The 13,668-nt window shown below is 41.3% G+C and overlaps 1 protein-coding gene across 2 annotated transcripts in view; it reads left to right on the forward strand.

Moving 5' to 3' along the window:
* Window positions 1–13,668, forward strand: part of RYR2 (ryanodine receptor 2) — a 193,065-nt gene that overhangs the window by 40,669 nt on the left and 138,728 nt on the right. For both annotated transcript variants that reach the window (XM_070401320.1, XM_070401321.1), the window contains exons 5-10: window positions 3,676–3,750; window positions 4,374–4,452; window positions 6,967–7,079; window positions 8,792–8,897; window positions 9,514–9,610; window positions 11,180–11,254. In XM_070401320.1, the coding sequence (XP_070257421.1) occupies window positions 3,676–3,750; window positions 4,374–4,452; window positions 6,967–7,079; window positions 8,792–8,897; window positions 9,514–9,610; window positions 11,180–11,254 (545 nt within the window). The remainder of the gene's footprint in view (window positions 1–3,675; window positions 3,751–4,373; window positions 4,453–6,966; window positions 7,080–8,791; window positions 8,898–9,513; window positions 9,611–11,179; window positions 11,255–13,668) is intronic.

Below are 13,668 nucleotides of genomic sequence, written 5' to 3' on the forward strand. Positions count from 1 at the left end.
CATATTAGTTTAATTTAGCCAACGTTAAGAATTCTCCCAATGAAACAAACATTTTTACTCGTTCTCTAATTAGCATTTTCACTGCGGGTATCCTACTGGCTGTTGTTGGTGTGATGCTCTTGCATGAATCCAGTAGGAAATTCACACTCTGGGAAATGAGAAGAAGCACCAAAAAGTTGCTAGAGCATTTCTTCCTCCAGGAGACAGGAAAATAAACCAACCTCTTTTCATTTTCCAACCCGTTGGAAAAACAGAAAGGTTTGAAAAGGAGGCAGCGCACATGGTCATGGCACTGACGGAAACATAGAGGAGGGGGAGCAGAATGTCAGTATTTGGGACAAAAAGTAGAAGGCTTTGGTTTCAGTTTTAAGTACCTACTTACTACTTTTCTCATATAACAATCACAAAACTTTGATTTTAAGTCAAGAAACAATGTATAGAGAAACTTACTGTATTTAGTTAATAAAGGCTTAATATAGTTTAAAATTTCAAAAGAATATAATTTCAAAAGATACCAACTCTGAAAAATGTTAATTCAAAATTCTGGTGTAGATGTGAGAGGCTGCATACTCTTAGACAGTAGACACCCATAAATATATATGTGTATATTTTAATTCTCACCTGAGGATATGTTTTTATTGTTTTTAGAGAGAGAGAGAGAGAGAGAAATGAGAGAGGGAGAAAGAGAAACATCAATGTGAGAAATATCCATTGATTGCCTCTCATAGGCACCCAGACTGGGATTGAACTGTAACTGTGTCCTGACCAGGAATCGAACCCACTACCTTTCCTTGTACAGGATGAGGCTCCAACCAACTGAGCCATACCGGCCAGAGCTGCTCATAAATGTTTTTTGAATGAATGGGAAAGAGTGTTTCTTATGTATAGTATTTATGGGGAATTACAGGCCTAAAGTATGGATGGCATTAATGTGAACTGAAGGCTTATTTATATTATGTAAAATACAATTTCCTAATTCTCCTTTTATTTGGTGCAATTGACTATTTTGCTCATATTTTAGATTCCAAAGAACAGTTAACATATTAACTTCCAGAATCACCAAGATTTTTTCCCAAGTGTAATCTTGAAGGCAGGCCAGCCTCGAGCTTGCTTCCCCATTAGCTTGATTGACTCTTATCTAGTTGGTCCTGGCTGGCTTCCCAGAGGTCAGTGTGGTCAGAGCATCGTGTGCTTACAGGGTGGGTTTGGGGGCTGGAGGGAAAGGGGCCTGCTCCAGCGGACTGAGTTACTGCTGCTTGGATGCAGCTGTCGCCCAGTGGTGATGGTCATCTCCTCACTGAGACTGCGCAGGGGGCGTCCGCACCCACCGGAAACAGGGCTGCACAGTCTTGAAGGAGTAACCCCTGAAGTGGTGACCATCTTCCTACAGTACCAAAGGTCAAAGGAAGTCCATGCACACAGGTGGGCAAAAGTAGGTTTAGGGTTGTTCTGATGGAAAACAACACAATAATTAATAAATAATAATACAAGAATAAACTGTTTTGTGTTCTCACAACTGTAAACCTACCTTGCCTACCCTGTGTTTAATCACTTAAAGAAGGACCGGCCACATTTAACAAGAAAATTGACATGACGCACCAAATTAAAAAACACAGGCAAGAATAAATCATCCCTTGGGATTCATCCCCACACACAATTCTTTTGATAAATGTTTGTTGAATGAATTGAGTTACCCAGTCGACCCAAGAGTTGAAATGACATATTTTTAAATTTTTTCAGAAATGGAGTCAGTTAGATTAATGTCATATAAAATGATAAGTTAGAAGAAAAGTACTGTAGCGCATGTGTCAGAAATTGCGTCCCTTTGTGGTAATTAACTAATTAGTAACAATTAATTTAGTGGGATTATGTGCATACTTGTACGAGTTCTATTAGAACTAAATCTGGCATGATTGGCATTTAAGTGGTGAGGAAATCTCTAGTTAAAATCTATAATTGTCTAATTGTGTAGAATGTATAGTTGGAAGACAATTTAGACACTAAAATGTCTCCTCTTAGCTTAACCAATTTGAACATTTATACATTCATACATATAAACATATGAAATGCGTGGGCAGAACTTTACAGTAAAAGGAGCACTCCATCATTTTTGGTTAAATCTTCGTTTTAAAATTTTTGTTGTGATGGATATGACTGTCAGGAAAGTTCAGCTGGATTTCATACCTTTGGAGCTTGTATCTCCTGTGAAAGTCAGCTCCTGCCACTGCAACCAGATCAGTTCAGGTCGGTGAATTGCCCTTGGCCACAAAGTCACGTGTAGCACAGAACATGCAAGTGCTTCCTATAGAGGGCCTCGCTCTGAGGAGGAATATCATTTTACAAAGTAGATTCCCCCCCCCCCCCCTTTCCCCCTCAGTATGTGGAAAAGAGATTTCCTTTTGTTTTAAAATAATTTTAATAAATTTTAATAATTGATTTTTAAGAATGGTTCTGAGGCCTTTCAAGCATGATATGTGAAGTTATTTTAAGAAATTATTCGGAACAATATGAAGGGATATATTTATAGTAAGAAAGGTATAATAGTATTGATATTAAAGTACTCCACACTTCTTAAGGTATACATATGTGTGTGTGACACACACACATACACACATACACACACATATATACATATATATATGTCAATATCACCAATCTCACCCTTAAAATCCTTAAAGACAGCCTTCTCCTTCAAAAAATTGTGCACACTTCTGGGCTTAACTGTATGGCTCCTGTTCAGTTTCTGCCACGCCACCCCCCATCTCCAAGCTGTGGTCCCCACTTTTTTAACACTTGGACTGTAAATAATGACACCTGACTCCCACCCCCACCAGGTGGATGGGGCGCCCACGTCGTTTCTCATTCCTCTCATGTTTATTGAGTGCTTTGTGCTGAGAGCTCACGTCCCTGTTGTGGAGCTCACAGCCTGACCCAGAAGAGAATGGTGCTCAGTTTGTGGAGTGGTTAGACCAGGTGCCAGTGTACGTGGGGCTGCAGGAGGCTCAGGGAGCAGCCAACTGAGGAAACCGGAGGAGGCTTCCTGAAGGAGGTGGCCTGGAACTGAGTTTAAAAGTGCAGTTTATAAGGTTATAAGGTAGAAAAGACCAACTTCTCTGTTTACCCCAGACCTGCTGAGCCAGTCACCGGGATGGCCCAGGAGTCTGTGCTTCCGCCGCCTCTCGGGGACTCATGTGCACGCTCACATTTGAGAAGCATTTCTCTAGTTCATGGAAGGGAATTTGGACTCTTTCCTAGAAACCTTTGGGAGGTAGGAAAGGTTCTAAGCCTGGGGATGATTTGATCAGTTTCGCCTTTTTGGAAGGCTCATTCACTGAACAAATGCTTAGTCCTTACGTGTGGCATCACCTGGGTACAGTAGTGACCAAAGAGCCGAAGGTCTCGCCCGATGCAGACCACGTGCCGTGGGAAATAAGGACAGTAAATATCTGTGCTCAGTATCATACGTCAGGCCGAGTGTTTGCTCCCAGAGCCAGGGCACCTGCGCACCCACTGGCGCAGGCTGCATGGAACCCGTTAGTCCACGCGAGCATCTTCCCACCGCACGTGGTTGTCTGCAGTCGCTCTTACCTTTTCCTGGAGAACACGGGGACTTTTGATTGACTTTGTTAAGTTTTGGTTTTTCTTCTCTTGTCGACCCTGTCTTGTTCCTCGCAGACTGCTCAAGGGGGTGGTCACCGGACACTCCTCTACGGACACGCCATCCTGCTGCGCCACTCCAACAGCGGCATGGTGAGCAGCGCCGTTCCGTCTCCGGTGGTCGGGAAAGTGAGGCCGCTGTGCCCTTTAAGATCTGTACCCTGCTTAGTCCTCCCACTTATAAGATGAGGAGTAGCTTGGGTGACCTTTAAGGTCCTTCAATTCTGTCATCGTATGACCCCTGTTTTTAGTATCTCACTTTTGATAGACCAGTTAAGTGTTAAGATTAAAATAAGAACCTTTTCTCATTCCTGGTGTTGTTTTAACAGTTTATTAAAGAATTAAAGTATTTTTACTGAAAGATAATATAAAAATCTGCCTGTGAGTTGCACTGTCACTTTTCACTGGCTTCCCTCCTTCCTGACTAGATGTCTCTCTCTTTCTCCACATCAGCTCCTTCTTGCACCCTGTCATCCACGTGACCCCTCGAGCCCCTCTCCGGCTGTTTCCCCTGGGTCACTACATACATGCATTCTGTGTGCTTATGTCCACATTTCACTGCTCCTAGGAGGCCCTGCATGTGCTGTCCCCTCACTGGGAAAACCGGGCCTTCGCCCAGAAGCACCCAGATTTCACTGTGATACCAGAGCGAGTCAGAATTGCACTGGGCGGGACTATAACCGTGTAGTGACAGCTGCTGCTTCTGTGTCCTTTAGTACCTGTGCTGCCTGTCCACCTCCCGGTCTTCAACTGACAAGCTGGCCTTTGACGTTGGCTTGCAAGAGGACACAACAGGTGAGCTTTGATCATACGTATTGTGCACTGGGTGGCTTATGAAGTATTACTGCGTGTCTTTATCATCTTCCATCTTAAAAATAATTTTAAGTCTAAAAATGTAATATAACCAGTGTCCTCATCCAAGCAAAAAGGTAGAAAATGAATCTTCTTCATGTCTCTGTCACAGGGCATTGACCCACATATCTACCCAAACAGGTGTATGTTTACGTATTTTTGAAACTAAAATGTATATATTGACACATTTATTCTTTTGGAGAATTAAGATAAGAGAACATAAGCTTTATTTGTGTTTTTGTTCTCAATGCTCTGACTCTACACTTCATATACAATTGGACTATTTTATCTTTTACAATAAGCATACATGACTTTGGGAATTAAAAAATAAATAAAAGACCTAGTAGAGAAGAGAATGGAAGGAAATAGACCAACTCTTATCAAGTTGTTCCTTTCATGGGTGGGATCAAGCGGTCTTTCACACACTGTTTTCTTTTTTAAATACTTTCCTATAGTCTAAATTTTTCACAGACTACAAATGGATTAAAATAAAGCTATATTTACCAACTTAAGTTTTTAATAGACCAACATATTGCCTTCTTCATGAAATTCCAAGAATCCCAGGCACCAAAAAGATAAATGTATTATTATTTCTATTTCATTTTATTTGGGCTCAGCCATTTCTCTGTATTTTTGCTAGTTTTTTTTAAGTTTTATCATTATAATTCCTTTACTTCAGCACACAATTACATGAAACATTCAGTTCTCTCTTCCAAAAAAAAGTGCAAGGCACACACAATATGTAAGTTGTTTCATACATTGAGACGACTACAAAATATCAAACCACAGGCCGTCCCTCTCCTGCACCAGGTGCCTTATGCCCCTATTCCCCGGAGCTCACTGCTGCTTCTTAGTTACTTATATTTACCGTTAGTCCTGTGTGGCCTTTATCAGAACTAAACTCACAGGCAGCTGATATGTCTTTCTCATTTATTGATGTATCCCCAGCTGCTAAAGCAATGATGGACCAGTAGTGGGCGCTTTATAAATGTTTGAGTGAATGAATGAAAAATTCCTTACAACTCTAAAAGTGTGAATTGAGTGAGTGAAGACCAGGAATTCTGCAAGGTGACACTCAAGTAAGACTGTGGTTTGTGTGAGAAAAGCTGCTCAGAGCACAGATTACCTATTAACTGTAAGCATGCTTAAGAAACTCCCCGGCCTGTGTGGCCCAGTGGTTGAGCATCAACCTGTGAACCAGGTCATCACGGTTGGATTCCGTCAGGGCACATGCCCGGGTTGCAGGCTTGATCCCCAGTGTAGAACGTGCAGAGGGCAGCCGATCAGTGAGTCTCTCTCATCACTGATGTTTATCTTTCTTTCCCTTCCTCTCTGAAATCAATAAAAATATATTAAGAAAAGAAATAGCATTTGCTGATTCATTTACTCAGTTATGCAAAATGAATTTTTATTGAGTGCCAGAGCATTAAAAACAAAAATGCTAGCATCTGGGGAAACCCCGGTGAGCCAAACATGGAAGGCCCTGCTGTTATGGGACCTACATTCTGGCACTGGGGAATTAGAAAGAAGAAAAGTGTTATGGAAAATGAGAAAGTTGAGCAAAGGGAGAGAATCAAACTATTAGATAACAAGTCACTAAAAATATTCTCATTTTTGGATGAGAATATTAGAAAGTTTTGGATAGAATTTGCATTTATTTTTAAAAGGAAGTATGACCAGACTGAGTGATTATGTGCTAGTTTGTGTCTTAGGTAACAGCAGTGAAGAATGAAGAATGGGCGGTGGGCGGGTAGCTCCTGAGGCTTATCCATGGCTCGTTCCAGGAGGAGTTATTTGATTACACCCAGCTATTTTTATAATGCGCCCTTATATAATGGGGTTCTCTTTTATGTTACACTTAGGTTAATAAAAATAAACACATTTTTTAAATCACAAAATAAATTAAGGCATAGGATAGTAAAATTTAGATAACAGTTGTGCCCATTTTAAATCAGCATCCCCCAGAAAGTAAATTGTTACAATGTCACATCATAAAACTCCAAGTCCTTCTGAAAACCAACTGGCGAAAACTAGATGTCATCACAGAGTAACAAGAACAGTGTACAGCATATGCTTTTGTAAAGAATGAAGTCAGGTCTGAAGTCAGGTCGGCACGACCGGTGAATTTCGCCTTATGCAGCATAAAGATCATTTTAAACCAATTCTTAATAGGGGGAAAGACACCAAACTTCCCAAACCGTCACAACCAGGTCTGTGACAAGCTGTATGTTCCCATGGGTCTTATCCTAAGCTAATTGGCCTACTTCTTTTTATTTTCACGGTCTAAGAGATTAAGTTGCATTATAATTCAAATTCCTGAAGGTGGAGTGAACAGAACAAATTTCTGTTAAGGAGACTGTGAAGACTTCTTTTACTTCCCTCTTTCATGTGGAGTCACCAGCAAAGCACGTGGGTTTTGCACTAAGAGGCTGTCTGTGTTGCTCGCCCCTCCTGCAGGCGAGGCTTGCTGGTGGACCATACACCCCGCCTCCAAGCAGCGGTCCGAGGGAGAGAAGGTGCGCGTCGGCGATGACCTCATCTTAGTGAGTGTGTCCTCCGAAAGGTACCTGGTAAGTGTGGAGAGTAGGGCACGGACTTGCTGAGGTGATGCATGAAGGTCAATAAAACAGCCTCTTTAAAGTGTAGATTGCAAATTATCCAGGAGACTTGCTTAGAAACAAGCCTGTACTTCTATTTGATGAGAGAGCAGTAACTCCCCAGGGAGGGGAAGCGGGTGACACGCGGTTGTGTGGCTTACCAGGTGCGTTTGGACAGGCTCCTGGTGTGCCCTGCTCTGGGTGCCCCCCCCCCGCCCCGTGTGCCCTACCCTGCCCTGTTCTGACCCTGGTGCCTCTTCCTGGACTCTGTCACTGACGCACTACACACAGTCCGATCGGGAATCCAGAACTGGGACTCTTCTGCACCCGGCGAGAGGGCTGCATTAATGAGGTTGTGACCACTGATTTGGATATTTATGAAAGAAAATTCGTATGTGAGAAATACTTGCCACGTTAAGAGAAACAAACAAAATAAAAACAAGTTGAGGTCTCCTTGACATTGTTTCAAAGAGTAGAGGGTGACAGTGGGAAAATGAAAAAAAGTTTATGTTTAATCATTGAAGGCATTTTTTATTTTGTGGTAAGGCCAATATATATTTAATTGAGCTTACTAGTATTTAGTGAATTGTATTTTTGCTAAAGAATAATCATTTGCAGAAGTTTGCAGATTGAAATCAATGGAAGTGTGAGAGATTCCAGTGCAAAATATTATTATGATATTTAGAAAGGTTATTTTCCATCTGCCTGGTATCCATTTTGTTTAAGAGTGACATGCCTATTTTTGCTGGCGCCTCGAGAATAGCATATTCAGGTGAGAGAACCCGTGGGTGTGAAGGCCCGCGGAGCTCCCCAGCATGACGGTCCTGCTGCGACTTCATGCCCCTCATCCAACTGGGAGGGTTGGTTTCTGGGCAAGTTCAGGTACGATGGGATCTTTGAAAGCTGAGGCTGTCATCTGTCACCAGCATTGGAGAAGTGATGTTTGCTGAGATGACCCCAAGAACACAGTGTCTGTCTGCAGTTCTAGCGGAGCCAGGTGGTAAAATAACCAAGGCCATCTGCTGTAAAATTCTAGAGTGGTTTCATAGTTTTTCTTTTCTTTTAGTTTCAGAACTCATATATTATGGCTCTTAAAATATTAAATACGATATTTGACACATTTTTATTTTTAAGAAGGAAATCTGAAATTTGTACTATCCGAATTGTGGAGAAAATGTGTTTGTCTTGGTTTTAGATAACTATTAGAAAACATCGCCTTCGAATGGCTATTGTGTCAAGTTGCAGATAAAAAGTTCATAACCTCATAAAACTAAGACATTGGTTCTATAGATCTCAGCTGCATTGTTGTAAAAAGACACCACAGTGTGATAGGTAGACAACTTATAATTCTAATGGTAAGTACCCACTATCTGTATAACCTTCTTCATCAGTAGGGCTTAAAACAAAATAGTCTGCTTTAATGAATCAATTTATTTTAGTGTATTCATTTGTTTTCTGATTAGTGGCTTAAGTTAGTAACTCTTAGAATGAAGATGGGAAATACCTAAAGACAAATAGAAACTAATATAATCTTTTTCTACCGGCCTCTTCGTTTTGAGTGACAGGGCTGACAGAGACGCTCCGTGTGCGCAGTTCCAGTCTGTGTTGGGTGTGAGTGGGCAGAAGCACGTGTGTGCTGAGCCCGCCCGCAGCCAGGCGAAGCCTCTTTGCGTCCCTCTCCGCAGCACCTGTCCTATGGCAGCGGCAGCAGCAGCCTGCACGTGGACGCCGCTTTCCAGCTGACGCTCTGGAGCGTGGCCCCCATCAGCTCAGGAAGTGAAGCGGCCCAAGGTACACCCCTCTTCAGGGAGGGCTCGTCCGTGACGCAGGGTGTCCGTGACCCTGAGCTGGCTCCTAGCCAGAGCTTGTGTCAAACTATTCTGTAAATTAGGTGATGACACCCAAGATTCTCGTTTAAATTGCTCCTTGTACGCTGTGGTCAGCTTCAGTTGATCTGTGTGGCTTTCTGTGCCGGCTTCCTGGGGGCTGCTGCCCCGGGGTATTGCTCAGTTAGGCGGATGTCCAGGTTTCCCATCTTCTGGGGCGGGTGGCTTGGAGGGGGGGTCCCGACAATGCCCATGCGTCAGGGTTTCCGGGACACCTGCGTTTGTTCTGGTTACTGTCACCTGCACAGGTTCAAGTCCGAGCTATCCCTGCATGTATGTTTAAGGGAGGATTTTACGGGGTTGAGGTGGTATTTCCAGTGGGAATGTCACTCACTCTGGGGCTCCGAGGCTCAGGCCCAACAGCAGCAGGCAGGTGGAACCATCCCTCTCTGAGATGTGGCCAGGAGCGCAAGCCTTGCGAGACTCCTGGTTCTCTAAGAACATAGAAGATTGGACCAGGTGAACTGTCCAGCTACCACTTGAGCATGACAGCTGAGCTAGACCGAGTTTCATCCTCACAGGGTACCTGATTGGCGGTGACGTCCTGAGGTTGCTGCACGGACACATGGACGAGTGCCTCACCGTCCCCTCCGGGGAGCATGGGGAGGAGCAGCGGAGGTGGGTGAGCCTGGCGCCCCAAGCCTGGATTTTCTTGCCTTGACATAATTTTTTAAATTAAGGAAATGCCTGTTCAGGCCGTTAGCATAAGAGAAAGTGGGCCTCTAACATTCATCTGTCCCCTGAATGACCCATTTGTTGGCCTCTTTTGCAGTTTTTCCTCGTGTTATGTTTTTATTACCTATCAGCGGAATCGCTGAAAAAATTAAAACATGGAAGAAGCATCGCATTAAACTGAGTGGGAGGAGTGAACACGTTAAACAATCGACTTAAAACTTCATTACATGTTCATTGGTTCTGATTAATTCTTTTTCTGGAACATTTAGTCTCGAATTCAGTTTCAAAATCAGATTTCTCAAATTGTACAAAAGTTGACGACCTTTTTTTTATTACCTCCATTTGCTGCCATAGATAATAGAACTGACCACGTTCCTCATATTTTATGTGATTATAATACCTCTCTCATGTTAATATTATTTGGCATTAGACTGAGATTGATGTAGTCCAGATCTCTGGGGAAAGTGCACAAATAATACAAAAACAAAAATATTTAAGATGATTTAAATGCTCTGCTTTGCCTCATGAATTCTCAGATGAATCTGATAAGGTTAATACATAAACAAGGGATCACTGTGAGAGCAGGTGTCGTCTGGATGATTTATTACACGTTTTAGTTTTGAAAGGACATTTCTCATAATATTAACATACATATTTTGGTAACTTATTTAATAAACTTCTTTCTGTAATTTACAGAAAGATACAGGGAACACTTAGGAAGTTAATAATCATCAACTGGCTGTTGAGAGCAGAGGGCTGTGTGGAGATAGAAGGCCCAGGGGAGCAGGAGGTAGTGAGGACTCCGAGGTGTTGCATGGGCTCTGGCTTCCGTGAAAGGTGGCATGTGTTGGCTCAGAGATGAGGTTGGATGTTGTGGATGATGACTTAGCGCCACTGACAAACAGTTATCACGAGGGCTTTGGCGTTTGGGTACATGTGAAGTACCCTCAAATAAATGTTTCTGCTTTGGGTGTGTGTGCAACTTCTTGCTTATATTTATATGTTTGGTGATATTTATACTTTTCTATTATCACTTTTTCAAATTGTTATACTAAATTGTTATATTAGAATGTGTTATACTAAAATATTAGAATGTGTTTACTTATCTAGAACAAACTTGAAAACTCTAAATATGAATGTGTTTAAATAATAATATATTAAACTACACCTAAAGTTATAGCTGAGTACTTTTAAGGACCTGAATTAAATGAATCAGGTGAGTATATTCACGGGGGGAGATGGTGGAGGGGGAGTTGGAGAGGGAGTGAATGGGATTAGAGGAGAAAATGATGAGGCATGTGTTTACATCGAATGTTTATTTAGGGCAGGCTTATGTGGGTCACTGTTAGTATTTTTGGTTATTTTTATTTCCGGCTCTATTGTCTTCTCCAAAAAGTATGGCTTTACCTGTTTATGCAAAGGCTTCCCATTTGCTTTTCTCTCTTAATTAGCTTGAAAAATAGAGTCCAAGAATGAAACATGTTAAAATTGGGCTTCTCTTTTTGAAAACAGAACGGTTCATTATGAAGGTGGTGCCGTGTCTGTCCACGCCCGGTCCCTGTGGAGACTGGAGACGCTGAGAGTTGCGTGAGTAGCGCCTCTGAATGCAGCCCACGTGCCACTTTCCCAGTGCGCTTGGCTGGGCACCAGCAAACGCAGCGCTGACAGCGGCAGGCTCTCCTCCCTTTCTCCTGCCTGCCCGTTAGTTATCCTTCATGAGCCCCAGTTCACCAGGTGGTAGGTCAGCCGCTTTTGTCTTCAGCCTCACTGGTTTTTGTAGCATCTTCTCATCTGGTCAGTGCATCTCCCGGCACAAAATGCTGCTGGGAGCCCTCGAGGTAGGTTTGGAGACAAGCCTGTCACTCACTTCAGTCCTGGCAAGCTTTGGACTGAACCTTCTGGAAGCACCTGTGAGACAGAGGAGACCTGAATGTGAATCAGGGCACTAGACCATTCCCAGCAGTCTCTGTGTTGACTCACAAATAACAGCCAAGCCAGCAAAGGGGGTGGTAATATGAAGCCGCTGTGCATTTATTAGAGAAATAAGTTACATATATATACATATTATACTTATTATATATATATACATATATATGTATTTGTGTGTGTGTGTATTTTTTGTAGTGATTTAAAAAAGCTGTTCAGAGATTGACTTTTAGTTCCTTTAAATAAAATGAAATGTTGGTAATAAAAGCATAATTTTTAATAGACTTAAAATAAATTTTAAAAAGGATTATAAGGTTCAGTCCTTTGCCTCAAAAGCAGTAAGTTTTTAAAGTTAATTCTCTATTTTAAAGAAATTGTTGCTTTAGGATTACAGACTCCTTGATGGGTGTAAGGAACAATCTTGGTATAGAATAGCTATCTTTGTAGACGTACAGTTTTGAAGTTGATGCTTACCTAATGGTGATTTAAGTAATTTAGTGCTCTTCGGTTGCTTTTGCTTATATATTCCCAGGCAATAATTTTGAAAAACTTTGTATATCCTTGAATGTGGTAAGGTATGACATAGGAGTTTTTATTACTTTAAATATATGCACAGAATATAGCTTACAGTGTATTATAAGTAGTTGTCTCTATGAACAGATTCATGTAAAAATGAACTTATCGTAATATCATGGTGCTGTTCATTTTCAATGCTAATATCACAAGTCAAAAAACCAGTTTAGCAAAACAGCATAAATATCACTTACCGTTTACTAAAATAGAAAAGTTTTCAAAAAATACCCTTAATTAGTAGACTACAATAGTTTTTAATGACTCTATTTTAAAACAAATTTGTTAATTGATAAAAACCATATTGAAAGCCTCCACATCTCTACTGTCTATATGGTTCATGAGGTAGTGATGACTATGTGCATACTTTTTAGAGTTTATCTCTTATCTTTTTAAAGCACCTGACAGCATTCCCTTCCTGCTTTGCCTTGAACTCTAGTTGTCTAACACCAACTTTGCCATCACTGGTTCCTTGTGCTTTTATATGCAAGGGGATTCTTTTCCACTCAGTTATTTTTGGTTTTTAGTTATTTGATTGTGAGCATGTTTCTTATCCATGATGAGAGGCTGTCCTTGCTTTGCAAAGAGCCACTTAAGTGTCATGCATCTGTGAGGCTTGTCCCCGCTGCTCACAGCAGTCCGAGGTCTGCCTGTGCCGACTCGGCGTGTGCAGTTCTGTGGAAGCGGGAGTGGCACATAACCGGATTTTCCTTTCTACCTTTTCTGAAAGTCATTACTTTTAGCAGATTTTAATGATCATAACTTAGCTTTTTATCTTTTCTATAACCTTAGTTTATATTTTCTGTTTATTATATTTTCTTTTTTATCCTTTTGACCTTTTATAGTTCTTATATTCTTTTTTAAATTCATTGGTTTTTAATGAAATAATTGTTCTTCATTATTAAATTTAAACCATAGGAATATATTTCTTTTTTTTTTTATATATTTTATTGATTTTTTACAGAGAGGAAGGGAGAGAGATAGAGAGTTAGAAACATCGATTAGAGAGAAACATCGATCAGCTGCCTCCTGCACATCTCCTACTGGGGTTGTGCCCGCAACCCAAGTACATGCCCTTGACCGGAATCGAACCTGGGACCTTTCAGTCCGCAGGCCGACGCTCTATCCACTGAGCCAAACCGGTTTTGGCAGGAATATATTTCTTTTTCAGGTAAATATATACTTTAATTTATGTATATAAATTATAATTTGTCATAATTAGGCATTGACTATACCACTATTTTGCAAGTCTGTGCAAATCCAACAAAAGTTTTTAATTGGTAAACTCTAAAGTATCATTTAAATTTATCATTTCTGTATCTGTGACTAATGAGGAGAGGTGAACTTGGAGCACAAAGAGTAGGGTTAGTGTGGATGGTGTCACATTGAGAGTCAGAAGACCTAGAGTGAAATTTCACTTCTGCTTGCGAGTGGCTGTGTAACTTTGAATGTCACGTGATCATCTGAATTACTATCTTGTTATGTGTGAACTGACATTAATACCA

Source organism: Myotis yumanensis, unplaced genomic scaffold (genome assembly GCF_028538775.1).
Source record: "Myotis yumanensis isolate MYYU_CA2020_CCGP unplaced genomic scaffold, mMyoYum1.0.hap1 SCAF_22, whole genome shotgun sequence".
NCBI classification, from domain to species: domain Eukaryota; kingdom Metazoa; phylum Chordata; class Mammalia; order Chiroptera; family Vespertilionidae; genus Myotis; species Myotis yumanensis.